Below are 27,766 nucleotides of genomic sequence, written 5' to 3'. Positions count from 1 at the left end.
TTATAAACTTCTTTGATGCACTTGGGCATTCAAAGTTCTCACTACACATCTAGATAAGTTCCATGTGGGGTCTAGTTTCCAAAATGGGGTCACTTTTGGGGGGTTTCTACTGTTTAGGCACATCAGGGGCTCTCCAAACGCGACATGGCGTCCGATCTCAATTCCAGTCAATTTTGCATTGAAAAGTCAAATGGCGCTCCTTTGCTTCCGAGCTCAGCCATGCACCCAAACAGTGGTTTACCCCCACATACGGGGTGTCGGCGTACTCAAGACAAATTGTACAACAACTTCTGGTGTCCATTTTCTCCTGTTACCCTTGGTAAAATAAAAATTTGGAGGCAAAAAGATCATTTTTGTAGAAAAAATGCGATTTTTTTATTTTCACGGCTCTACGTTATAAACTTCTGTGAAGCACCTGGGGGTTTAAATTGCTCAACACATCTAGATAAGTTCCTTAAGGGGTCTAGTTTCCAAAATGGTGTCATTTGTGGGGGGTCTCCACTGTTTAGGCACATCAGCGGCTCTCCAAACGTGACATGGCGTCCGATCTCAATTCCAGCCAATTCTACATTGAAAAAGTAAAACGACACTCCTTCTCTTCCAAGCTCTGCGGTGCGCCCAAACAGTGGTTTACCCCCACATATGGGGTATTGACGTACTCAGGAGAAATTGCACAACAACTTTTGTGGTCTAATTTCTCCTGTTACCCTTGTGAAAATAAAAATTTGGGGGCAAAAAGATCATTTTTGTAGAAAAAATGTGATTTTTTATTTTCACGGCTTTACGTTATAAACTTCTGTGAAGCACTTGGGGGTTCAAAGTGCTCACCGAATATCTAGATAAGTTCCTTAAGGGGTCTAGTTTCCAAAATGGTATCACTTGTGGGGGGTTTCCACTGTTTAGGCACATTAGGGGCTCCCGAAACGCGACATGGCGTCTGATCTCAATTCCAGCCAATTCTGCATTGAAACAGTCAAACGGCGCTCCTTCACTTCCAAGCTCTGCGGTGCGCCCAAACAGTGGTTTACCTCCACATATGGGGTATCGGCGTACTCAGGAAAAATTGCACAACAAAATTTGTGGTTAAATTTCTGTTTTTACACTTGTAAAAATTAAAAAAAATGGTTCTGAAGTAAAATGTTTGCAAAAAAAAGTTAAATGTTCATTTTTTTCTTCCACATTGTTTCAGTTCCTGTGAAGTACGTAAAGGGTTAATAAACTTCTTGAATGTGGTTTTGAGCAGCTGAGGGGTGCAGTTTTTAGAATGGTGTCACACTTGGTTATTTTCTATCATATAGACCCCTCAAAATGACTTCAAATGAGATGTGGTCCCTAAAAAAAAATGGCGTTGTAAAAATGAGAAATTGCTGGTCAACTTTTAACCCTTATAACTCCCTAACAAAAAAAAAAATTGTTTCCAAAATTGTGCTAATGTAAAGTAGACATGTGGGAAATGTTATTTATTAACTATTTTTTTGTGACATATCTCTCTGATTTAAGGGCATAAAAATACAAAGTTTGAAAATTGCAAAATTTTAAAAATTTTCGCCATATTTCCATTTTTTTCATAAATAATCGCAAGTAATATCGAAGAAATGTTACCACTAACTTGAAGTACAATATGTCACGAAAAAACAATCTCAGAATCAGTGGGATCCGATAAAGCGTTCCAGAGTTATAACCTCTTAAAGTGACACTGGTCAGAATTGTAAAAATTGGCTCGGTCATTAAGTACCAAATTGGCTCTGTCACTAAGGGGTTAATTGTGCTGGAATATTTTTGCTTTTGCATTGTTTACAGGCCACATTTACATTGACATCTTATCTTTATGGGATATTGTACATAGTGCATAATAAAATGGCTCCAAAGGCCGATGGGCGGGACGAGGAAAAAAGTGATTTACAGTCAGATCATTAAGTTATTACCCTAAACGTGATTTGGAGGCTGCAAAAGTTTTCTAGAGCAATGTCTGCAGGAAGATATATTTGTTAAGGGTGTTTTCTGGTTTCAGGAAACCCCTGTCCCCCGGCTGCAGTTTGTTTAACTTTACTCAATCTCCCTGGGTTCAGCACTGAGTCACATTGATAGCGCTGCAGCCAATCAGTTAGCTCAGAGGTTCTACTCAAGTAGACACTACAGGACTCTCAGTGACACTAAGATCGCTGATTGTCTGCAACTCGAAGTGACAGTAGCGCTGTGGACAATAACTGAGAGCAGCGGTGGAGATTCAGCTCTGGACCCCGGGGAAGTTGAGATTGTTGGAAAATTTGCTGCTCAGAATCCGATCAGCCAACAAATAAGTGTTTTGCTACGAACCCTGAATCATCCTCTATAATATACCTTATATTGTACCTTACCAAAATGACTACCTTCTAGACACGTGTGAATCTGATAAAAATCTAATTCGTCAGATTTGCTCAAATTTGGTGGCGAAATCTGGTAAAATGTTGTGAATGCAAAACTGCTTGCAAGGAATTTAAAAAAAAGTATATCTTATAGTCATCTGTCCTCGGCCTTTTAATCCTCTGATCTGCCACTCTCTCTTTTCTCTGCTGCCTTTTATCTTCTTCTCGTTCTTGGTCTCTCAGATGCTGCCTCTCTGCTAAAAGACACCTACGGTCACATAGGTATGATGCACACTGATCGACATCAGCATGTGCTGTGCCCAATGTGATGACATATTACCTAGTGAAAAACGGAAGCATTTCAATCCCCAAAAAAGAAGAGAAGGCCTAAAAGGACTAGGCAGTGATTGGACAGGTACTATGCGGCAGTCCGAAGAGAAGTGAGTATAAAAGTCTATAGTTTATTAACAACTTCACACGCACCTTGCCTCTATCACAGCTGGCGGGAAACTGCCCGATGCTGGCCTGCGCACTGCTGGTGCTCCGAGGACGAAGCACTCCTTCCCCTGGCTGCTACGGAACACATGGCTTCCTTGAGCGCAGCAGTCCCTCGCTCTCTGGGTTGCTGCAGCACTCCCGGCTAGGGTTGAGCGAAACGGGTCGTGCATTTTCATAAGTCGCCGACTTTTGGCAAAGTCGGCGTCTCATGAAACCCGACCCGATCCCTGTGTGGGGTCGGCCATACGGTACGCGATCTTGGCGCCAAAGTCGCGTTTCGTATGACGCGTTTAGCGCCATTTTTTCAGCCAATGAATGAGCGTGGGCAGAGTGATGACATGGGTCTTAGGGGAGTGAACGCCTATCGTCATGTTATCGCTTGTGCGCAGTAGGGATTTGGAATACGAAATTTTCTGTGCTGGGACGGAGAGAGAGAGAGAGAGAGAGAGAGAGAGAGAGAGAGAGAGAGAGAGAGAAAAAAAATAAATAAATAAATTCCTTCATTGGGTTTTGTGTTTCGGCCGAAACCCGACTTTTCACGGTGGTCGGCCGATTTCATTCGACTCAACTTTTAAGACAGTCGGGTTTCACAAAACCCGACTCGACCCTAGAAAACTTAAGGTCGCTCAACCCTACTCCCGGCTTCTCTCTTTCTCTGATGCAGTCCCTTTGCAGTCGATGGGGGCCGCCGAGACGCCGGTACAAGCAGAGTGCAATGCTCACCTCCATGCGCGCTGCCTTGGGTTTCTGCCAAAGTCCTTTAATTTTTTCAATTAAAGGACTTTATTCTTGGTGTGTGTGTTTTTATGCAATGTGACTATGGGGTTAGTAATGGGGGCATCTTATTGTCGCCTCTGTATTACTAATGCAGCGCCCCAGAGTCCTGGTCGTTGCAGTACTGATGCTCCGCCGCTAAGGGGGGCTATGGTACGTCTGATGGCACTGAAGGAGTTCACCTGACCAGGTATCACAGACACCAATACACTTCACAGTCAGGCCTCCAGGGGGAGCTAAGGGTGCTATGTATTAGGCCACTCCTCACAGTCTGGTAAAACTGGGGGTTAGATAGGAAGTTAGAGAGAAGCTGACTGGGTTGGAACCAGGCAACATCCTGTGGCAGAGGGTGTTGCAGGGGAAGATTCAGGGGGTCCCTGTCAGGGGTGGGATCCTGACAGAGGCCTAGCGAACAGAAAGAACGTTACGGGACCGCGCCTGCACTTCATCGCGGTGGTACCCCAAGAAAGGACAAGAAGCGAGGTTTATTGTGCTGAGTGAGAAACGAGATCAATGCAACAAGGAGAAACACCAGTAGGAGTCGTGCTGTAAGACGAGGCAACATCCTACTGAGGCGCGCAGCCGGTGGCCAGAAACGCCGAGGAAGTATTGAGCTCCAGGCCTTACTTCAAACCTACGGCAGGACAGTCAGTTATAGGCGGGCTGTCTCACCCAACATCACCTAAGCAGACACAGGGGGCAACATTTGGAGAGGGGCGACTCTAGGGTCCCGGAAGACCTCCGAGCCCACCCGTCATACGGGTGTGTCCTAGCCATATCATCTGGGGGACGAAGAAGAACATCATAATCGAGTTGTGAGGGAACTTCAGAAACAGACAACAGTTGTGAGGACTATCCCGTAAGCACAGCAGGGAAGGACTGCAACACACAAGCGCTAGAAGGTAGGCACAGATTTCCACCTGCAAAGGGAACTCTGGAGGTGCCATCGGACCGGCCGGACTCAGGTAGCCCGGTTGACCGTATTCCGGACTGAGGATCCTGAAGCCTTCAGTAAAGAGGTAAAGAGACTGCAACCTGGTGTCCTCATTATTCACCGCGACCTACACCACACCACAACATCTGCACATTGCCAACTTTCACTGGACGCCCCTCAGCAGGGTCACGGACCGGGCCTAGCCACCGTGACAACCCCAGAACCGAGACACAGAGGCCCGGCACCGGGTGCCCCTCTGCCCTGCGGCAGTGGGGGCGCTCCAACTTGGCGTCATGAACAGGATCTACTTAAGCCTGAAGAATCAGGTCATGTGTGCCTTGGAACTGTGATTTATTGTGCTTGGACTGTGACTTGTTGCAAAGACTGTGTGTCACCACTTGCCGCCAAAAATTCCCGCCGAAACCGCCGCCATTGCTGTGCCGAAGGAGAAGAAGGGCGTGCCATGGGCGGAGACTATCCAAACAGCGCCAAAAGTGACCACCCCCTCCGACTTCTGCTGCGAGATTACGACCTGCCCAGAAGCAGAGGAGAACCACCCCCTGATTTGCAACGGCGGGAACGAGGCGAAGAGGGAGCTCGACCTTGGAGAAATGGTGGAGCCAGGTGCATGCGTTGTCGCCGAATGCCGGACAACGAAGATGATCAACAAGTGCCCGGGCGGCGGCGAAGTGACCCTGGGTTGTCCCCACCGACCGGAGACGGATCCGAACCCCCAGCAGCTGAAGGACCCGAACTCCTTGGAGCCGCCGGTGGAGGAGCCGAGTCCACCTATCCCGACCACGGAACCAGTCGATGCGAAGCAATGGGGAGCGGAGCCATACCAAGAGGCCGCCCTGGAGGAACCGCGGTCCGGGCTGCAGCCGATTCCAGTGTCCTTGTCAACGGAATGGATCGACACTGGTGGAATCACATCAGACGCAGGTATGGGAAGCGTCCCTGTTCCCCCGACCAACCCTGCTCCCCTGACCGATCCCGCTCCCGCGATCGCTCCTCACTCTGACAATAACCGCTTCCTCTCAGTGGAGTGGGTGGTGCTGACTCCCGACATGATGGGGAAGCTGGTGCCTCCGCTACCCACCAGGATGGGGGAACTGTTGTGAATTTGGATTCTGGGCTCCCCCGGTGGCTACTGGTGGAATTGAACTTGTGACATCATCTTCCCTGTTCACCTGTTCTGATTAGATCTGGGTGTCGCTATATAACCTGGCTTCTCTGTTAGATGCTTGCCGGTCAACAATGTTATCAGAAGCCTCTCTGTGCTTGTTCCTGCTCCCAGACATCTACTAGATAAGTTGGACATTCGTCCATGTTTTGTTTTTGTATTTTGGTTCCAGTTCACAGCTGCAGTTTCGTTACTGTGTCTGGAAAGCTCTTGTTGATCAGGAATTGCCACTCTGGTATTATGAGTTAATGCCAGAGTCCTAAAGTAATTTCTGGATGTGTTTTGTTAGGGTTTTCTACTGACCATGAAAGTATGCTTTCTGTCTTCTGCTATCTAGAAAGCGGACCTCAAATTTGCTAAAACTATTTTCCTGCTGCGTTTGTTGTTTCATCTCATATCACCGCCAATATATGTGGGGGGCTTCTGTCTCCTTTTGGGCATTTCTCTAGAGGTGAGTCAGGTCTTATATTTCCCTCTGCTAGCATTATTTAGTTCTCCGGCCGGCGCTGGGCATATAGGGATAAAAAGTAGGACATGCTACCTGGCTACTTCTAGATGATGCGGTAGGTTTAGTTCATGGTCAGTACAGTTACATCTTCCAAGAGCTTGTTCCTATAGAGGCTTATGCTAGTTCTCTGGCCATGGAGATCATGACAGGGAACCCCTAGACGTGAGCTCGGACGGGGTGATCTTCCAGTGGAATACCCCCCGGATTGGGCCAGATGGAGATCGGGAGGAAGGCCTCACCCTTGCTGTGCTCACTTGGGAACAGTATAAGCGATGCCTGATCCTACACTGGAAAAACCGAAAAGAGACAGAACAAACTGACGCGCCAACAGTGAAACACCCAAAGCCTGCGCACGGCAGGAAAGACGTGGTAAAGCGGGGAACTGTGCTGGCCTTTCACCCGAAACGGGGTTGGGGCTCCATACAGGAACCGGGACTACCGACTGACGTCTTCGTTACCAGTTACAATGTGAAGACTCCCTTCCGCAACCAATATGGTGACCCATTACTGCAAAGGGGGGATCAGGTGACTTACACCCGCCACCGGAGTGCACAAGGGTGGTGCTCTCAGAACTTCCAACGATGTGGGCCTGAGGAGGTGTCACCTGTTACCCCGACCATGACTGATCCGGACTTGACAGACCTTGTTACTATCGCCACAGTGCGCCTTATTGCGGCTACCGAGCTAGCAGCCAGGGTTAGCCTTCGAATCCAGACACCGGGTGAACTGACTGCACCCGAGAGACCAACCACCAATACTGACACCGCATCAGCCGGAGACCAGGGACCGAAGCCGCCACGGTCAGAAGATGTCCACTACCGGCTGATGTCTTGCAATTTACTATGAAACTTTAAAGTGCTTTGCAAACTATATATAGTTAACTGTCCGTCCTTCTATGTGTCTTCTTGCTGCTACAACCCGATTAGGGTTAACTCTTAAAGGGATCCCTTAGTTTACCCGGGATCCCTATTTTTGCCTTTTTGCATTTGTTTCTCATTCATCATTGTTGAAAAGAACTGCTGGATCATGAACACTGCATGATTACAAACTTATTTTAAACAGTTGGCACCTTCTTAAAGGTGCCCTCTACTGGTTTTACAAAGAAAAGGACTCTTTGCGAAGAAACTGCTCTTGGAAACAGCACTGGAGTCCTTGCTGAATACGAACTTGCAGCTTGAGACGTTGCACTACCTCATAGAAACTTGGTTCTCTCTTAAAGAGAACGTTCACCAAAAGCACTTGAAGTATAATAATGCCTTACAAGAAGTAGTAGTAATGCTTACATGTAAAAGTTATATGTAGTCAGTCAGTTGATTGTAATAAATGTTTAGTAATGTGTTAGAGAATGAGGACAGGAAGTGAACCCATACGGGGTTAGGCGGCGAGTCCTCCTGGGAGCCATACAGAGATGGCTCGGTGATCTTGAACTGAGAGAAGGATGATAAGTTCTATACTGTGTATAGTAGCAGAAAGGCAGTAGGCCCGGATGAGAGATGGGGGGGTCCTGCAACAGAGCGAGAGGCAGTAGGCCTGGGGCAGATAGACAGGCGGTCCTGCAGATGTAAAAGTGGAAAATGAAGAAAAGTTGATTAGCCTTATAGTGTTTTATAAGAAGGTCTTTAGTGGATTCAGTGTGTACGTCCTTAAAGGCAACGTTAAATTATTGTTCAGAAATTGCACTAAGTAGAATACCCGGTTGGGTAAGAGAAGTTATTTATAGTATGTTATTTAAAATATTTAACCATGTTTGTAACGTTCAAGAGTCCTCACCTCCCATAAAGGGAAGCCTTGTTAAAGTTTACTTGTTATTGTATTTCAAAATTGTATGTCTTTTTGCTGACATGTATTGTTGTTTTCTTCCCAGTCCAGGAGTACTGGATTTAACCGGGAGGGAGTGCAGCGCCCCAGAGTCCTGGTCGTTGCAGTACTGATGCTCCGCCGCTAAGGGGGGCTATGGTACGTCTGATGGCACTGAAGGAGTTCACCTGACCAGGTATCACAGACACCAATACACTTCACAGTCTGGCCTCCAGGGGGAGCTAAGGGTGCTATGTATTAGGCCACTCCTCACAGTCTGGTAAAACTGGGGGTTAGATAGGAAGTTAGAGAGAAGCTGACTGGGTTGGAACCAGGCAACATCCTGTGGCAGAGGGTGTTGCAGGGGAAGATTCAGGGGGGTCCCTGTCAGGGGTGGGATCCTGACAGAGGCCTAGCGAACAGAAAGAACGTTACGGGACCGCGCCTGCACTTCATCGCGGCGGTACCCCAAGAAAGGACAAGAAGCGAGGTTTATTGTGCTGAGTGAGAAACGAGATCAATGCAACAAGGAGAAACACCAGTAGGAGTCATGCTGTAAGACGAGGCAACATCCTACTGAGGCGCGCAGCCGATGGCCGGAAACGCCGAGGAAGTATTGAGCTCCAGGCCTTACTTCAAACCTACGGCAGGACAGTCAGTTATAGGCGGGCTGTCTCACCCAACATCACCTAAGCAGACACAGGGGGCAGCATTTGGAGAGGTGCGACTCTAGGGTCCCGGAAGACCTCCGAGCCCACCCGTCATACGGGTGCGTCCTAGCCATATCATCTGGGGGACGAAGAAGAACATCATAATCGAGTTGTGAGGGAACTTCAGAAACAGACACAACAGTTGTGAGGACTATCCCGTAAGCACAGCAGGGAAGGACTGCAACACACAAGCGCTAGAAGGTAGGCACAGATTTCCACCTGCAAAGGGAACTCTGGAGGTGCCATCGGACCGGCCGGACTCAGGTAGCCCGGTTGACCGTATTCTGGCCTGAGGATCCTGAAGCCTTCAGTAAAGAGGTAAAGAGACTGCAACCTGGTGTCCTCGTTATTCACAGCGACCTACACCACAACACAACATCTGCACATTGGCAACTTTCACTGGACGCCCCTCAGCAGAGTCACGGACCGGGCCTAGCCACCGTGACAACCCCAGAACCGAGACACAGAGGCCCGGCACCGGGTGCCCCTCGGCCCTGCGGCAGTGGGGGCGCTCCAACTACCTCAGGGCTTGATGTCACCTGACAATACAAAGGTGACATCAACCCCACAAATATGAACCCCACTTACCACCGCTACAGGGCAAGTGGGAAGAGATGGTAAAAGCGACAGAATTGGTGCATCTAATAGATGTACCTTTTCTGGTCAGCTGCGGGCTGCTATTTTTAGGCTGGGGGGGTCAATATCCACGGCCCCTTACCAGCCTGAGAATTCCAGCCCCAGCTGTCTGCTTTCAGTAATGTTGGTTTTCAAATATGGGTGTGACCTCACACTGTTTGTTTTTTATTATTTATTTAACAGCATGGGGACCCCTCTATTCTTGATAATCAACCGTGCTAACGCTGACAGCTGAGGGTTGCAGTCCCCAGCTGTGAATTTTGCCTGGCTGGTTATCAAAAATAGGGGGGAGTCCAAGTAGGGTTTTTTTTAAATTGTTTATTTACTGCGCAGGAGCGGCTGATGAATACACCCATCATCTGCTCCTGGTGTCATTGTTATTAGCGGCAGCAGGTGTCGGATGATGGGAGCAGTTGTCCCATCAGCTGACACCAGTGACCGGAGGTAAACTTTATACCTCCGAACACAGCTGAGCGCTCACGCTGTCTTCTGACCACTGGACCACTGGGGATGATTTTGTTGCCGATTGGAAGCGCTACGCCAGTGTTTCCCAAGGTGTCACACAGCTTGGGAAACACCGGCTTTTGTGCTGTGTATGTTCGGCTTTATTCGGCGATTTAATCGACGATTAAATCGGCGAATATTGCAAATTTGGTGATCGTGAGCCAAACCGAATATTGAAATATTCGCTCCTCTCTACCAACAGCATCTTCACACTGGTCTGGCTTCAAGAGTGGTGTTCCACGCTCTCCTACAAAGTGGGACAAGAAGTTAGATCAGTATGTGTGTGTTTGTTGTGCTCCCATGGCAGGCACAATTTCATCTTGCCCACGGCCTCTGCTCTCACCATCAGCATCACGTCCACTTCCCCATCCCTTACCACACGCCTGGCCCATTTTAAATTACTTACGATATATCCCTGTTGAGAATCGATGCAGACAGTATTAAAATGCCAGCAAAAAGTGCCCACTACAGATGGACGTATAAGACTGCAGTATCAATATAGCAATGCTATTTGAAACCAATTTTTTTTTGTGTGTGTTTTGAAGCTGAACTCTTTTCAGGGCCGGATTTAAGAGGTGGGTGGCCCATGGCCCATTTTGGAGGGAGGCCCATTTTTCAAGGCGTTGCAATATGTAATGCAAAAACACAAAATGAAACAAACACAAGTTTATTTACAAAAATCATTTACGCAGAGTAATTTAAATAAAATCATTCATTTTTTACAATCCAGGCACTTTCCTTGATTTGTATGCTGCAAAATCACTAATGATGTCACTAACGTCCAATTCACGCAGTATATCTGACGTTGTCAACCCTTGAAGTCCTGAAAGGGCGTTAAAGATTAAAATATGTACATATGTATCTATGTATATTGTAGAAGTTTGAGCTGTCTATATCAAACACTGCTGCTGGGATGTATATGTCAGAGGCTTCTGCTGGGCTGTATATATAAGAGAGGCTTCTGCTGGACTGTATATATATGAGGGGCTTCTGCTGGGCTGTATATATATGAGGGGCTTCTGCTGGGCTGTATATATATGTCAGAGGTTTCTGCTGGGCTGCATATGTATGAGGGGCTTCTGCAGGGCTGTATATGTATGAGAGGCTTCTGCTGGGCTGTATATGTATGAGAGGCTTCTGCTGGGCTGTATATATATGAGGGGCTTCTGCTGGGCTGCATATGTATGAGAGGCTTCTGCTGGGCTGTATATATATGAGGGGCTTCTGCTGGGCTGTATATGTATGAGAGGCTTCTGCTGGGCTGTATATGTATGAGAGGTTTCTGCTGGACTGTATATGTATGAGAGGCTTCTGCTGGGCTGTATATATATGAGGGGCTTCTGCTGGGCTGCATATGTATGAGAGGCTTCTGCTGGGCTGTATATATATGAGGGGCTTCTGCTGGGCTGTATATGTATGAGAGGCTTCTGCTGGGCTGTATATATATGAGGGGCTTCTGCTGGGCTGCATATGTATGAGAGGCTTCTGCTGGGCTGTATATGTATGAGAGGTTTCTGCTGGACTGTATATGTATGAGAGGCTTCTGCTGGGCTGTATATATATGAGGGGCTTCTGCTGGGCTGCATATGTATGAGAGGCTTCTGCTGGGCTGTATATATATGAGGGGCTTCTGCTGGGCTGTATATGTATGAGAGGCTTCTGCTGGGCTGTATATATATGAGGGGCTTCTGCTGGGCTGTATATATATGAGAGGCTTCTGCTGGGCTGTATATATATGAGGGGCTTCTGCTGGGCTGTATATATATGAGGGGCTGCTGCTGGGCTGTATATATATGAGGGGCTTCTGCTGGGCTGTATATATATGAGGGGCTTCTGCTGGGCTGTATATGTATGAGAGGCTTCTGCTGGGCTGTATATATATGAGGGGCTTCTGCTGGGCTGTATATATATGAGAGGCTTCTGCTGGGCTGTATATATATGAGGGGCTTCTGCTGGGCTGTATATATATGAGGGGCTGCTGCTGGGCTGTATATATATGAGGGGCTTCTGCTGGGCTGTATATATATGAGGGGCTTCTGCTGGGCTGTATATATATGAGGGGCTTCTGCTGGGCTGTATATGTATGAGAGGCTTCTGCTGGGCTGTATATGTATGAGGGGCTTCTGCTGGACTGTATATATATGAGGGGCTTCTGCTGGGCTGTATATGTATGAGAGGATTCTCCTGGGCTGTACATATATGAGGGGCTTCTGCTGGGCTGTATATATATGAGGGGCTTCTGCTGGGCTGTATATTTATGAGAGGCTTCTGCTGGGCTGTATATGTATGAGAGGCTTCTGCTGGGCTGTATATATATGAAGGGCTTCTGCTGGGCTGTATATATATGTCAGAGGTTTCTGCTGGGCTGCATATGTATGAGGGGCTTCTGCAGGGCTGTATATGTATGAGAGGCTTCTGCTGGGCTGCATATATATGAGGGGCTTCTGCTGGGCTGTATATATATGAGGGGCTTCTGCTGGGCTGTATATGTATGAGAGGCTTCTGCTGGGCTGTATATATATGAGGGGCTTCTGCTGGGCTGTATATATATATGAGGGGCTTCTGCTGGGCTGTATATGTATGAGAGGCTTCTGCTGGGCTGTATATATATGAGGGGCTTCTGCTGGGCTGTATATATATGAGAGGCTTCTGCTGGGCTGTATATATATGAGGGGCTTCTGCTGGGCTGTATATATATGAGGGGCTGCTGCTGGGCTGTATATATATGAGGGGCTTCTGCTGGGCTGTATATATATGAGGGGCTTCTGCTGGGCTGTATATATATGAGGGGCTTCTCCTGGGCTGTATATGTATGAGGGGCTTCTGCTGGACTGTATATATATGAGGGGCTTCTGCTGGGCTGTATATGTATGAGAGGCTTCTGCTGGGCTGTATATGTATGAGAGGCTTCTGCTGGGCTGTATATGTATGAGAGGCTTCTGCTGGGCTGTATATATATGAGGGGCTTCTGCTGGGCTGTATATATATGAGAGGCTTCTGCTGGGCTGTATATATATGAGGGGCTTCTGCTGGGCTGTATATATATGGAGGCTCCTGCTGGGCTGTATATATATGAGAGGCTTCTGCTGGACTGTATATATATGTCAGAGGTTTCTGCTGGGCTGCATATGTATGAGGGGCTTCTGCTGGGCTGTATATGTATGAGAGGCTTCTGCTGGGCTGTATATATATGAGGGGCTTCTGCTGGGCTGTATATATATGAGGGGCTTCTGCTGGGCTGTATATGTATGAGAGGCTTCTGCTGGGCTGTATATATATGAGGGGCTTCTGCTGGGCTGTATATGTATGAGAGGCTTCTGCTGGGCTGTATATATATGAGGGGCTTCTGCTGGGCTGTATATATATGAGAGGCTTCTGCTGGGCTGTATATATATGAGGGGCTTCTGCTGGGCTGTATATATATGAGGTGCTGCTGCTGGGCTGTATATATATGAGGGGCTTCTGCTGGGCTGTATATATATGAGGGGCTTCTGCTGGGCTGTATATGTATGAGAGGCTTCTGCTGGGCTGTATATATATGAGGGGCTTCTGCTGGGCTGTATATATATGAGAGGCTTCTGCTGGGCTGTATATATATGAGGGGCTTCTGCTGGGCTGTATATATATGAGGGGCTGCTGCTGGGCTGTATATATATGAGGGGCTTCTGCTGGGCTGTATATATATGAGGGGCTTCTGCTGGGCTGTATATATATGAGGGGCTTCTGCTGGGCTGTATATGTATGAGAGGCTTCTGCTGGGCTGTATATATATAAGGGGCTTCTGCTGGGCTGTATATGTATGAGAGGCTTCTGCTGGACTGTATATATATGAGGGGCTTCTGCTGGGCTGTATATGTATGAGAGGCTTCTCCTGGGCTGTACATATATGAGAGGCTTCTCCTGGGCTGTATATTTATGAGAGGCTTCTCCTGGGCTGTATATATATAAGGGGCTTCTGCTGGGCTGTATATATATGAGAGGCTTCTGCTGGGCTGTATATATGTGAGGGGCTTCTCCTGGGCTGTATATGTATGAGGGGCTTCTGCTGGACTGTATATATATGAGGGGCTTCTGCTGGGCTGTATATGTATGAGAGGCTTCTGCTGGGTTGTATATGTATGAGGGGCTTCTGCTGGACTGTATATATATGAGGGGCTTCTGCTGGACTGTATATGTATGAGAGGCTTCTCCTGGGCTGTATATGTATGAGAGGCTTCTCCTGGGCTGTATATGTATGAGGGGCTTCTGCTGGGCTGTATATATATGAGAGGCTTCTGCTGGGCTGTATATGTATGAGAGGCTTCTGCTGGACTGTATATATATGAGGGGCTTCTGCTGGGCTGTATATGTATGAGAGGCTTCTGCTGGGCTGTATATATATGAGGGGCTTCTGCTGGGCTGTATATGTATGAGAGGCTTCTGCTGGGTTGTATATTTATGAGAGGCTTCTGCTGGGCTGTATATATATGAGGGGCTTCTGCTGGGCTGTATATGTATGAGAGGCTTCTGCTGGGCTGTATATGTATGAGGGGCTTCTGCTGGACTGTATATATATGAGGGGCTTCTGCTGGGCTGTATATGTATGAGAGGCTTCTCCTGGGCTGTATATGTATGAGAGGCTTCTCCTGGGCTGTATATATATGAGGGGCTTCTGCTGGACTGTATATATATGAGGGGCTTCTGCTGGGCTGTATATGTATGAGAGGCTTCTGCTGGGCTGTATATATATGAGGGGCTTCTCCTGGGCTGTATATGTATGAGGGGCTTCTGCTGGACTGTATATATATGAGGGGCTTCTGCTGGGCTGTATATGTATGAGAGGCTTCTGCTGGGCTGTATATATATGAGAGGCTTTTGCTGGGCTGTATATATATAAGGGGCTTCTGCTGGGCTGTATATATATATATGAGATGCTTCTGCTAGGCTGTATATGTATGAGAGACTTCTGCCGTGCAGTATATGTATGAGAGGCTTCTGCCGGGCTGTGTATATATGAGAGGTTTCTGCTGGGCTGTATATATATGAGGGGCTTCTGCTGGGCTGTATATGTATGAGAGGCTTCTGCTGGGCTGTATATATATGAGAGGCTTCTGCTGGGCTGTATATATATGAGGGGCTTCTGCGGGGCTGTATATGTATGAGGGGCTTCTGCTGGGCTGTATATGTAAGAGAGGTTTCTGCTGGGCTGTATATGTATGAGAGGCTTCTGCTGGGCTGTATATATATGAGAGGCTTCTGCTGGGCTGTATATGTATGAGGGGCTTCTGCTGGGCTGTATATGTAAGAGAGGTTTCTGCTGGACTGTATATGTATGAGAGGCTTCTGCTGGTCTGTATATATACGAGGGGCTTCTGCTGGGCTGTATATATATATATATATATATGATTTTTCTGTATTTTCATGACTATGAAAATTGTACAGTCACACTGAAGGCATCAAAACTATGAATTAACACATGTGGAATTATATATTTAACAAAAAAGTGTGAAACAACTGAAATGATGTCTTATATTCTAGGTTCTTCAAAGTAGCCGCCTTTTGTTTTGATGACTGCTTTGCACACTCTTGGCATTCTTTTGATGAGTTTCAGGAGGTAGTCACTGGAAATGGTTTTCACTTCACAGTTGTGCCCTGTCAGGTTTAATAAGTGGGATTTCTTGCCTTATAAATGGTGTTGGGACTATCAGTTGTGTTGTGCAGAAGTCTGGTGGACACACAGCTGATAGTCCTACTGAATAGACTGTTAGAATTTGTATTATGGCAAGAAAAAAGCAGCTAAGTAAAGAAAAACGAGTGGCCATCATTACTTTAAGAAATGAAGGTCAGTCAGTCTGAAAAGTTGGGAAAACTTTGAAAGTGTCCCCAAGTGCAGTGGCAAAAACCATCAAGCGCTGCAAAGAAACTGTCTCACATGAGGTCCGCCCCAGGAAAGGAAGACCAAGAGTCACCTCTGCTTCTGAGGATAAGTTTATCCGAGTCACCAGCCTCAGAAATCGCAGGTTAACAGCAGCTCAGATTAGAGACCAGGTCAATGCCACACAGAGGTCTAGCAGCAGACACATCTCTACAACAACTGCTAAGAGGAGACTTTGTGCAGCAAGCCTTCATGGTAAAATAGCTGCTAGGAAACCACTGCTAAGGACAGGCAACAAGCAGAAGAGACTTGTTTGGGCTAAAGAACACAAGGAATGGACATTAGACCAGTGGAAACCTGTGCTTTGGTCTGATGAGTCCAAATTTGAGATCTTTGGTTCCAACCACCGTGTCTTTGTGCGACGCAGAAAAGGTGAACGGATGGACTCTACATGCCTGGTTCCCACCGTGAAGCATGGAGGAGGAGGTGTGATGGTGTGGGGGTGCTTTGCTGGTGACACTGTTGGGGATTTATTCAAAACTGAAGGTATACTGTACCAGCATGGCTACCAAAGCATCTTGCAGCGGCATGCTATTCCATCCGGTTTGCGTTTAGTTGGACCATCATTTATTTTTCAACAGGACAATGACCCCAAACACACCTCCAGGCTGTGTAAGGGTTATTTGACCAAGAAGGAGAGTGATGGGGTGCTACGCCAGATGACCTGGCCTCCACAGCCACCAGAGCTGAACCCAATCTAGATGGTTTGGGGTGAGCTGGACCGCAGAGTGAAGGCAAAATGGCCAACAAGTGCTAAGCATCTCTGGGAACTCCTTCAAGATTGTTGGAAGATCATTCCTGGTGACTACCTCTTGAAGCTCATCAAGAGAATGCCAAGAGTGTGCAAAGTAGTCATCAAAGCAAAAGGTGGCTACTTTGAAGAACCTAGAATATAAGACATAATTTCAGTTGTTTCGCACTTTTTTGTTAAGTATACAATTCCACATGTGTTAATTCATAGTTTTGATGCCTTCAGTGTGAATGTACAACTTTCATAGTCATGAATATACAGAAAAATCTTCAAATGAGAAGGTGTGTCCAAACTTTTGGTCTGTACTGTATATATATATATATATATATATATATATATATATATATATATATATATACTGTTTAGGCACATCAGGGGCTCTCCAAATGTGACATGACGTCCGATCTCAATTCCAGCCAATTGCGTTGAAAAAGTCAAACAGCACTCCTTCCCTTCCAAGCTTAGCCATGCACCCAAACAGTGGTTTACCCCACATATGGGGTATCAGCGTGCTCAAGACAAATTGCACAACAACTTTTGGGGTCAATTTCTCCTGTTGCCCTTGGAAAAATAAAAAATTGGAGACAAAAAGATCATTTTTGTGGAAAAAGTTGTGATTTTTTATTTTCACGGCTCTGCATTATAAACTTCTGTGAAGCACTTGGTATCAGCGTACTCAGTACAAATTGTACAACAACTTTTGGGGTCCAATTTCTCCTGTTACCCTTTGTAAAATTAAACAAATTGGATCTGAATTTAATTTTTTGTGAAAAAAAAGTTAAATGTTCATTTTTTTAAAAACATTCCAAAAATTCCTGTGAAACACCTGAAGGGTTAATAAACTTTTTGAATGTGGTTTTGAGCACCTTGAGGGGTGCAGTTTTTAGAATGGTGTCACTTTTGGGTATTTTCCATCATACAGACCCCTCAAAGTGACTTCAAATGTGATGTGGTCCCTAAAAAAAATGGTGTTGTAAAAATGAGAAATCGCTGGTCAACTGTTAACCCTTATAACTCCCTAACAAAAAAAGAATTGGTTCCAAAATTGTGCTGATGTAAAGTAGACATGTGGGAAATGTTACTTATTAAGTATTTTGTGTGATATATCTATGTAATTTAAGGGCATGAAAATTAAAATTTGGAAAATTGCGAAATTTTCAAAATTTTTGCCAAATTTCTGTTTTTTTCACAAATAAACACAAGTTAAATCAAATAAAGTTTACCACTACTATAAAGTACAATATGTCACGAGAAAACAATGTCAGAATCACCGGGTGGGATCCATGCAAGAGTTCCAGAGTTATTATCTCATAAAGGGACAGTGGTCAGAATTGTAAAAATTGGCCCGGACATTAACATGGAAACCACCCTTGGGGGAAAAGGGATTAAAAAATATTTGCTGAGTAACTAGCAACCTGAGCACACTGATGCTCGAGCTAGTAACGGCTAGTGACGAGATTGCTCGCTCATCACTAAAGGACTGACAATAAAGCATTTCAAACCGTCAATAAATTGCATTTTACAGGGGAAAAAAGGTTAAGAAACATTTTTTTCCTGTATAATGACTTGTATAGATGTCAAAATAAATTTTAAAAAATGTTAAAAAAATTTATAATTTTATTAAATCAAAATTGAATTTTTTATTTAAAAAAATAGGAAATTTCTGTTGAATTGATGAAGTTAGCAAGAACTGCTTTAGGACTTTTCCCACAGTCCTCATGTTGACATCAGTGAGGTGAACTGACTTGATTGACTCTGAAGTCCCAGGAACTTTCTGGCAGCACCACGAACGTGCTTTTCACTAAACTAAAAACATAAATGTTAATTGAAGGAAATAGGGACTTTTCACAATCTTTCCTTCTTAGCCTTTGATCCTTCATTTGCATAAGCTCATTATAAATGAATATTATCCTCCTATCTTGTTTCTATGTCATTTAAGTGTAAAGTTTCTCTTCATTCTGGAGATTAACCTGGAAACATAGACATCTCACAGGTCCTGCTTATAAGGTTTACTATGAAGATGGCAACCAAAATGGTTCTCCTCTCCCTCTTTGCTGTGATATCCGGTAAGTCTCCGGCTATATTTCTATTCTGCCTATTTATGATCATTTTGTTTTACATTTTTTAATCTTGACACTTAAGTCTGCATAGAAACTGCGTACACAAAACAGATATTTCTGATTAAGACTACATGCAAAGTTTCTATAATTCCAGGGGAAAGAAACAATTTACGCTAGCACCACTTTCACTTGACTGCAGTTTGGTCAAAATACGCAAATGGCTTTGGTGGGATAGATTGGAGGTACTTTGCGAATGACAAAGCAGCAGAAAGAGATTGCATGACTACACCAGTGAGGGATGGTATGATGAGAATAAGCCAACATGGTCAGATACCTCGAAGTATCTAATGATGTGGTATCATGAGGTCCCAGACAGGGATCTGGAGCGCCCCCAAGGGCTAGGGGTACTCGGTACCGGGCCCTTCGGTTCTCAAGGGGGATGTCACGGTGGCTGACCTGGTCCATGGCCCTCGGGAGGTCCATTGTAAAAGGGGAAAGGTCTTTAAAGGGATATGTTCGTGACGCCACCTGTGGTATTCGGTCAGGGTGACCGACGCTGCTAAGGGGTCCGCTGGGGTGATGTTATGGCAGCTAGATGGTATACCTTCCCACAGGTGAAGTATGTCCCCAGGGCTTCCCAGTGAGTAGATGGTAGATGGTGTAAGGCGCAGTGAAGAACGAGGACACAAGGTTGCAGTTTCTTTACCTTTTTAATGTAGACTTCAGCATCCACAGTCCAGAGCACCAGATCACAGGGCAGGCAGAGTCCGGCCGGTTTGGAGGCAAATCCAGAGTCCCCTTATCCAGGTGGAAATCAGTAGCCTTCCTCTAGTGCCTTGGTGTTGTAGATGTTCTAGATGTTATGTCTCTCTCTGTCCCCCGGAAGGATAGGACAAACCCGTATGACCGGTGGTGTGAGGCTTTTTACAGGGACTCTATCATGCCCCAGCCCCTCGTGGGTGCCACCTTGCCTCCTGGGTATAGGGCGGATCAGTAATGTGCAAATAGCTGTGCTGCCGGTCTCTGGAGCAAAGCGTAGAGATCCTTACTCCCTCGGTGTTCCAACTACCGGGATCCTGCGCCTCAGAGGGAGGCAGCCTGTGCAAGGCAGAACTCCTTCTGGTTTCCTCTCCTTTTGCTAAGACTTCTTCACCCTCTCTACAATACAATTCGCTGTTCATGTCTCTTTCTGGAAGCTGCCGCACGTGGGGCAGGCGCAGCTCCGTGACCTTCTGTCTAGGCCTCTGACAGGATCCCGCCCCTGTCAGGGACCAACTACCTGAGCAGAGCTCAGATAGCACCTGCCTGAGCAAAGCTCAGATCGCATCTCCCTAACTTCCTATCCAGACTACCAGTTTTACCTAATTGTGAAGAGTGCCCTAATAAATAGGAGCATAGCTCCCCATGGGTCACTGGAGTATGAATGTGTTGTATGTATGTGTTACCTGGTAAAGAGATCTCCTTTATTGCCTTCAAACGTAACATCACTCCCCCCTAGAGGATAACGATATTACTGCAACGACCAGGACCCTGGGGCACTACAGATCCAGTATGGGAGGCTAAGAAGAATTGGTATGCAATACCATGGGAAATCCATGAAATAGTCAGGCAAGGTAGGTGGAAACTGGAGGAGAAGAAGAATAATTCAAGTTAACATGAGATAGAAACACAGTGCAAAATAGATAAACACCTAGAACCGATAGGAAGGCTGGTGAGAAGCTCAAACTACTGTACCTTCAATTTTGATTCCCAACATGGAAGCACCTGACCCAGACAGCTCAATTCACTACCATGCCTCCAAAGCTCTTCTTTAGAAGCTGGGGACATTGAGTTACACTGAGCTCTATGATGAGCATGCCATTGTGCTGAAGACCAGAAGCTTCTTGGTTTGATAAGACCACCTTAGTCTTCACAGTTCCTTGTGGTTTGTAGGCTGCTGTTGAGGGAACAAGGGGGAAACGTGATTAATTAATTAATGATGCCTTCAATGAAAAACAAATTACTAACTCCAAATATAACACATGACCACATTTACTTCCAGCCTCCACCACACTGGACTGAAGCCTGTAGACCATGGTGAAGAGTCCAAACATCTTTCATTTCTTCTGTGATGTTCATCCTGCCTTCCATCTAAAAATCTGAAACTTATCAGTCCATGGAATCTTCTCCACATCTCAAAGCTCAAGATTTTCATTTTTACACCTGGTTCCTTTTTTTATATCTTAGAGGGCTTTTTTTCCAGTTTTGGAAAACCCATATGACCTAGCTGTACTTTACTTTAAAAAGAAATCAACCTGTTCTTTACTACTGCTCTCCTCGTCCAGTGCTGAGTCTCTGCTGCTGCTCCTGTCTTTTATTGTCTGCTGTGCTGAAGTCATGTCAACAGTGCTGCAATCAATAAAAGATTGAAGGTGCAAGCCGCTCACCTGACTGATTGGCTGCAGCGCTTTCAATGTGACGCCAGCACTGCAAACAATAATAGACCCCGAAAGCAGCGGTGGAGACTCAGCGTTGAACCAGATGAAGGTGCGTAAACGGAAGGTGAGTATAGCCAGGGAAAACCTATAAACATTTTTAGCAAGTATTGCAACTTGAGTTGAGCTAGAAGATCCGCAGGACCCAAGTCCAATGGCCACGTAGGTAGTCCATGGCCACAGAACCAGAGCTATGCAAATCTCCTTCTCCTTCTCTATTCCATGCGTCTTTTCTGATAAGAACCCAAAAATTACCATAGGCCTAGTTGAATGGCACTTTCATAAATATTTAATCCTACAGACAAAGGGAAGTCCGCTGCCAAGTATTAAAATATTATTTACCTTTATTAAACAACAAAAATCTAATAAAATCTTTTCTCACAGTGACAAAGGTGTGAAATAGACTACAAAGAGCAGGTATGCATTATTGTTCTTAGATAGTACATGTATAAATTACACATCCCATGATTTAGGTCTCACAGGGTAGATATCATAATCAACTAGATGGGTATTTCCTGAAGGAACTACAGATAGTGCTTTGGAATGGTGCCCGGGTTGCCCCAGCAAGACTTTCACACTTGGGTGCCCCTCAGGCGCTGTTTTGGTAGTTGTAGCCACTCTGGGTCCGATTTGGCGGGCGGCGCCACTCTGGGTCCGATTTGGCGGGCGGCGCCACTCCAGGTCCGATTTGGCGGGCGGCGCCACTCTGGCGGGCGGCGCCACTCCGGGTCCGATTTGGCGGGCGGCGCCACTCCGGGTCCGATTTGGCGGGCGGCGCCACTCCGGGTCCGATTTGGCGGGCGGCGCCACTCCGGGTCCGATTTGGCGGGCGGCGCCACTCCGGGTCCGATTTGGCGGGCGGCGCCACTCCGGGTCCGATTTGGCGGGCGGCGCCACTCCGGGTCCGATTTGGCGGGCGGCGCCACTCCGGGTCCGATTTGGCAGGCGGCGCCACTGTGGGTCCGATTTGGCAGGCGGCGCCACTCTGGGTCCGATTTGGCGGGCGGCGCCACTCTGGGTCCGATTTGGCGGGCGGCGCCACTCTGGGCCCAATTTGGCGGGCGGCGCCACTCTGGGCCCGATTTGGCGGGCAGCGCCACTCTGGGTCCGATTTGGCGGGCGGGGCAATAATTATAATATGACTACAGATAGTGCTTTGGAATTGTGCTGTGCTGTCACTTTAAGAGCTGATATTATCTGACAACACTTGTGTGCTGGACTCATGTAGAGTTCATAGGCGTTGGCATAGTAACTGGGTCTGACTGCGCTGTATGCTGCGCGGCTCTGCGCTGTATACTGCGCGGCTCTGCGCTGTATACTGCGTGGCTCTGCGCTGTATACTGCAAGGCTCTGCGCTGTATACTGCGGGGCTCTGCGCTGTATGCTGCGCGGCTCTGCACGGCTCTGCGCTGTATGCTGCGGAGCTCTGCGCTGTATGCTGCGGGGCTCTGCGCTGTATGCTGCGGGGCTCTGCGCTGTATGCTGCGCGGCTCTGCGCTGTATGCTGCGCGGCTCTGCGCTGTATGCTGCGCGGCTCTGCGCTGTATGCTGCGCGGCTCTGCGCTGTATGCTGCGCGGCTCCGTGCTGTATAATGCGCGTCTCTGCGCTGTATACTGCTCGGCTCTGCGCTATATGCTGCGTGGCTCTGCGCTGTATACTGTAATAATAATAAGACTACAGATAGTGCTTTGAAATTGTGCTGTGCTGTCACTTTAAGAGCTGATATTATCTGACAAAACGGTGACCTGGTGGAGTTGATAGGCGTTGGCATAGTAACTGTGTCTGACTGCGCATATCAATGAGCTAATCAGCCAGGTGGCATTTGACAGTTAAGTTATTTTTAGAAATTGCCTCAGAAACCAGACCATTTTAAACATATAGGAAAATATCCCTATTGAAATGCATTGAAAACAATGCTTTCCAATGAGGGGGAAACAATTTTCAAATGCAAATTGCGCCAAAACTACAAATCCGATCGACATGAAAATAACTTAGCACACCTCTCGTGGACGCTGGCTTCAAAATGACACCTCACTGGAGTCTGTGCGTTTTACGGTTTGGGCCGCATTAATTGCGGAAAAAAGCCTAATAAGAATAAGAATAAGAAGAAGAACTAGATGGGTATTTCCTGAAGGAACTACAGATAGTGCTTTGGAATGGTGCCAGGGCTGCCCCTGCAAGACTTTCACACTTGGGTGCCCCTCAGGCGGTCCGATTTGGCGGGCAGCGCCACTCTGGGTCCGATTTGGCGGGCGGCGCCACTCTGGGTCCGATTTGGCGGGTGGCGCCACTCTGGGTCCGATTTGGCGGGCGGCGCCACTCTGGGTCCGATTTGGCGGGCGGCGCCACCCTGGGTCCGATTTGGCGGGCGGCGCCACTCTGGGTCCGATTTGGCGGGCGGCGCCACTCTGGGTCCGATTTGGCGGGCGGGGCCACTCTGGGTCCGATTTGGCGGGTGGGGCCACTCTGGGTCCGATTTGGTGGGCTGCGCACCTCGGGATCCGATTTGGTGGGCGGGTCACTTTAAGAGTTGATATTATCTGGCAAAACTGTGTCTTGGTAGAGTTCGTAGGCGTTGGCATAGTAACTGAGTCTGACTGCGCATATCAATGAGCCAATCAGCCACGTGGCAGTTGGCAGTTATTTTTAGAAATTGCCTCAGAAATCAGGCCCATTATAAACGTATGGGAAAATGTCCCTATTGAAATGCATTGAAACACTTTTTTCAAACGCAAATTGCGCCAAAACTACAAATCCGATCGACACGAAAAATACTTAGCACACCTCTTGGGGACGCTGGCTTCGAAATGACACCTCACTGGAGTCTGTGAGTGAAGCGGTTCGGGCCGCATTAACTGCGGACTGAATAATAAGAATAAGAAGTTTACCACGATGGAATAACAGTATAGTGCTTTGTGCCAAAGCACTATAATAAGAAGTTATCCACGATGGAATAACAGTATAGTGCTTTGTTCCAAAGCACTATAATAATTATATTACTGCTCAAATCAGGTAAATACACGTACAATATAATACTTGTTAGTTTGTCTCAAAAAAGCTTGTTAAGTAAAATAAAGTGCGTAGTGCTAAGAATAATTTCAATAGATCATATGTGATCTCTGATATGTCATTACAGATGCATCAAAGATTGTTTGACCTTCTAATATCTGCATCCACAGTAAAGTGCATATACTGTAGTATATTTGTAGCCGCAGATTTTAGCAGCAACTTAGAATTAAGCCGAAAAGTAGAAAGGTGCATTGGTAGCAAATCCTACCATATGTAGAGAAATAGCATGTTTCCTGTGCAAAAAAGTATTCAGAGTAATTCCTGTGTAACAGATATTTAGGAAAAATGAGTGGCAAGGTAATAGTAATAGAAAGTTCAAACACATAACTTGTGCTGTAGCCGTGGGCCCCGACGCACGTTTCGTGTTTACTTCATCTTGGGGGATAAGTCTCTTCTGATTAGTAGAGCCAGTGTGACGTCATGTGTGCATTGCTCTGCGACAATGACGCCATGGCAAGTATATTGATCAGAAGACACAACACGGATGAAGGCTGGTAGAGAAGGTTTGTAGAGCCATGGACTACCGACGTGGTCACTTGACCAGGATTCTGTGAATCTTTTTGTTCAACTCTAAGTACAATGTAGCAAATAACAGTTAAAGGTTTAGTTACACCTTCTGATCTTAATCAGTGCCACTCCTGTGCGCTCACTATTCTCATTCAATTCAATAGGACCGAGCAGAGCCTCCTATGGACAAATTTGGTACTGTTTAATGAAGAAATTAGGACTTCTTCTTCTGATCTTGGCCAAGCCCCTTAATTGTCTCCCATGATTCATAGATATTATTAGTTTATGCTTAATTTATTATAAGGTATATAACAAAAAAACCTTCAGCACTGAAGATGAGGCAATTTGTGTTACGGAACTGCAACACAGAACTAGGATAGAAGGGGGAGAACTGACCCTGCACTGAGACTAGGCTGATACCCTACGGTGGAGTGGGCGACCCATTCCTTGCGAATAGACCCACCGACGATCCTAGGTTAATCTCAGCGAAGACCTATAGATAGGGGGAAGGAAGTCCCCAAAAGATCTAAGGACTGGGTATAAAAACAGGTCACCTCCTAACAGAAAACACAGAGAAGGCTGCAGAAACCAACTGAGAAACAGAAACTAAGGCTAGCAGAACCAGAGGTCCCAGAACTGCATTAAATCCAACACAGAAAGCTATCAAAGCACCTAGCCAGAACTCTAGCGGATTAACACTGATGTCCAGCAAGGACTAGGAGGCAGGTGCTGGGTAACGGGTGATACAATCACCTGACCAAGGCAACCCAGCACCAGGGGAAAATGACCAGCAGCCAGAAAACCACAACAAGATGGCGGATGTTATGACCCCAATGGCAGAGGGTCTCAGAGGTTATTACCAAGTCTGCACACACAAAAAACCAGCTCATAGGGCAGTGGTAACTAGGCTGACCGTATAACTGATCCTAGCACAACAAATAGCAGTAGCCGGTAGTGTTGAGCATTCCGATACCGCAAGTATCGGGTATCGGCCGATATTTGCTGTATTGGAATTCCGATACCGAGATCCGATACTTTTGTGGTATCGGGTATCGGTATCGAAACAACATTAATGTGTAAAATAAAGAATTAAAATAAAAAATATTGCTATACTCACCTCTCCGACGCAGCCTGGACCTCACCGAGGGAACCGGCAGCGTTGTTTGCTTAAAATGCGCGCTTTTCCTTCCTTCCGTGACGTCACGGCTTCTGATTGGTCGAGTGCCGCCCATGTGGCCGCGACGCGACCAATCACAGCAAGCCGTGACGCAATTTTCAGGTCCTTCTAGGCATTCAGTATTTTAAAATTACGTTCCGGCTTTGTGATTGGTCGCGTCGCGGTCACATGGGCGACGCGACCAATCACAAGCCGTGACGTCACGGGAGGCAGGAGACGCGCGCATTTTAAAATGCGCGCGTGTCCAGCCTCCCGTGACGTCACGGCTTGTGATTGGTCGCGTCGCCCATGTGGCCGCGACGCAACCAATCACAGCAAGCCGTGACGTAATTTCAGGTCCTTCAGTATTTTAAAATTACGTTCCGGCTTTGTGATTGGTCGCGTCGCGGCCACATGGGCGACGCGACCAATCACAAGCCGTGACGTCACGGGAGGCTGGACACGCGCGCATTTTAAAATGCGCGCGTCTCCTGCCTCCCGTGACGTCACGGCTTGTGATTGGTCGCGTCGCCCATGTGACCGCGACGCGACCAATCACAAAGCCGGAACGTAATTTTAAAATACTGAATGCCTAGAAGGACCTGAAAATTACGTCACGGCTTGCTGTGATTGGTCGCGTCGCGGCCACATGGGCGGCACGCGACCAATCAGAAGCCGTGACGTCACGGAAGGAAGGAAAAGCGCGCATTTTAAGCAAACAACGCTGCCGGTTCCCTCGGTGAGGTCCAGGCTGCGTCGGAGAGGTGAGTATAGCAATATTTTTTATTTTAATTCTTTATTTTACACATTAATATGGTTCCCAGGGCCTGAAGGAGAGTTTCCTCTCCTTCAGACCCTGGGAACCATCAGGGATACCGTCCGATACTTGAGTCCCATTGACTTGTATTGGTATCGGTTATCGGTATCGGATTGGATCCGATACTTTGCCGGTATCGGCCGATACTTTCCGATACCGATACTTTCAAGTATCGGACGGTATCGCTCAACACTAGTAGCCGGGGAACGTACCTACATTGGTTCTAGACATCTCGCGCCAGCCGGAGAACTAACTAACCCTAAAGGGAAACAAAAGACCTTTCTTGCCTCCAGAGAAAAGACCCCAAAAGTTGGATACAAGCCCCCAACAAATAATAACGGTGAGGTAAGAAGAAAAGACAAACGTAAGAATGAACTAGGTTTTAGCAAAGAGAGGCCCACTGACTAATAGCAGAATATAGGAAGATGACTTATACGGTCAGCAAAAACCCTATCAAAATTTCCACGCTGAATATTCAAGAACCCCCGAACCGTCTAACGGCATGGGGGGAGAATATCAGCCCCCTAGAGCTTCCAGCAATATCAGGAATCACATTTAGTACAAGCTGGACAAAAATAAGAGCAATGCAAATAACCAAAAAATAAGGAAGCAGGACTTAGCTTATTTTGCAAAGAACCAGGACCAGCAGACAGGAGCAAACAGAAAGGAACTGATTACAACGATGCCAGGCACCAGACTGAGAATCCAGGGAGTTTAAATAGCAACACCCCTGGACTAACGAACCAGGTGGGTACCAAGCTGGGGAAAGAAAATCAAAGTGTCATGTCGCTAGTGACCACAAGAGGGAGCCAAAAAGTTCAATTCACAACAGTACCCCCCCCTTAAGGAGGGGTCACCGAACCCTCACCAAGACCACCAGGGCGATCAGGATGAGCAGCGTGAAAGGCACGAACCAAATTGGCCGCAAGAACATCAGAGGCGACCACCCAGGAATTATCCTCCTGACCATAGCCCTTCCACTTGACAAGATACTGAAGCCTCCGTCTGGAGAGACGAGAATCCAAGATCTTCTCCACCACGTACTCCAACTCGCCCTCAACCAACACCGGAGCAGGAGGTTCAACAGAAGGAACCACCGGCACAACGTACCGCCGCAACAAAGACCTA

General features: G+C 46.9%; 1 protein-coding gene and 1 long non-coding RNA gene across 3 annotated transcripts in view; one reads left to right on the top strand and one right to left on the bottom strand.

Moving 5' to 3' along the window:
• The window catches only part of LOC143774307 (uncharacterized), a 66,705-nt gene that overhangs the window by 27,409 nt on the left and 11,530 nt on the right, over window positions 1-27,766 (bottom strand). Inside the window, exons 2-3 of one of the 2 annotated variants that reach the window (XR_013215510.1) lie at window positions 20,349-20,550; window positions 19,321-20,238 (exon numbers count right to left, since the gene is read on the bottom strand). This is a non-coding gene — a long non-coding RNA (uncharacterized LOC143774307). The remainder of the gene's footprint in view (window positions 1-19,320; window positions 20,239-20,348; window positions 20,551-27,766) is intronic. The other variant, XR_013215511.1, reaches the window with a different exon arrangement.
• LOC143774306 (uncharacterized) overlaps window positions 18,472-27,766 on the top strand; it is a 45,197-nt gene continuing 35,902 nt past the window's right edge. The window contains exon 1 of the mRNA XM_077261754.1: window positions 18,472-18,620. Coding sequence (XP_077117869.1) covers window positions 18,569-18,620 — 52 coding nt within the window. The 5' untranslated portion in view covers window positions 18,472-18,568. The remainder of the gene's footprint in view (window positions 18,621-27,766) is intronic.

The sequence above is a fragment of the Ranitomeya variabilis genome, chromosome 5 (assembly GCF_051348905.1).
Source record: "Ranitomeya variabilis isolate aRanVar5 chromosome 5, aRanVar5.hap1, whole genome shotgun sequence".
NCBI classification, from domain to species: Eukaryota; Metazoa; Chordata; class Amphibia; order Anura; family Dendrobatidae; genus Ranitomeya; species Ranitomeya variabilis.
The sequence above is the reverse complement of the archived record's forward strand: the minus strand, read 5'-3'. Positions and strand labels throughout refer to the sequence as shown.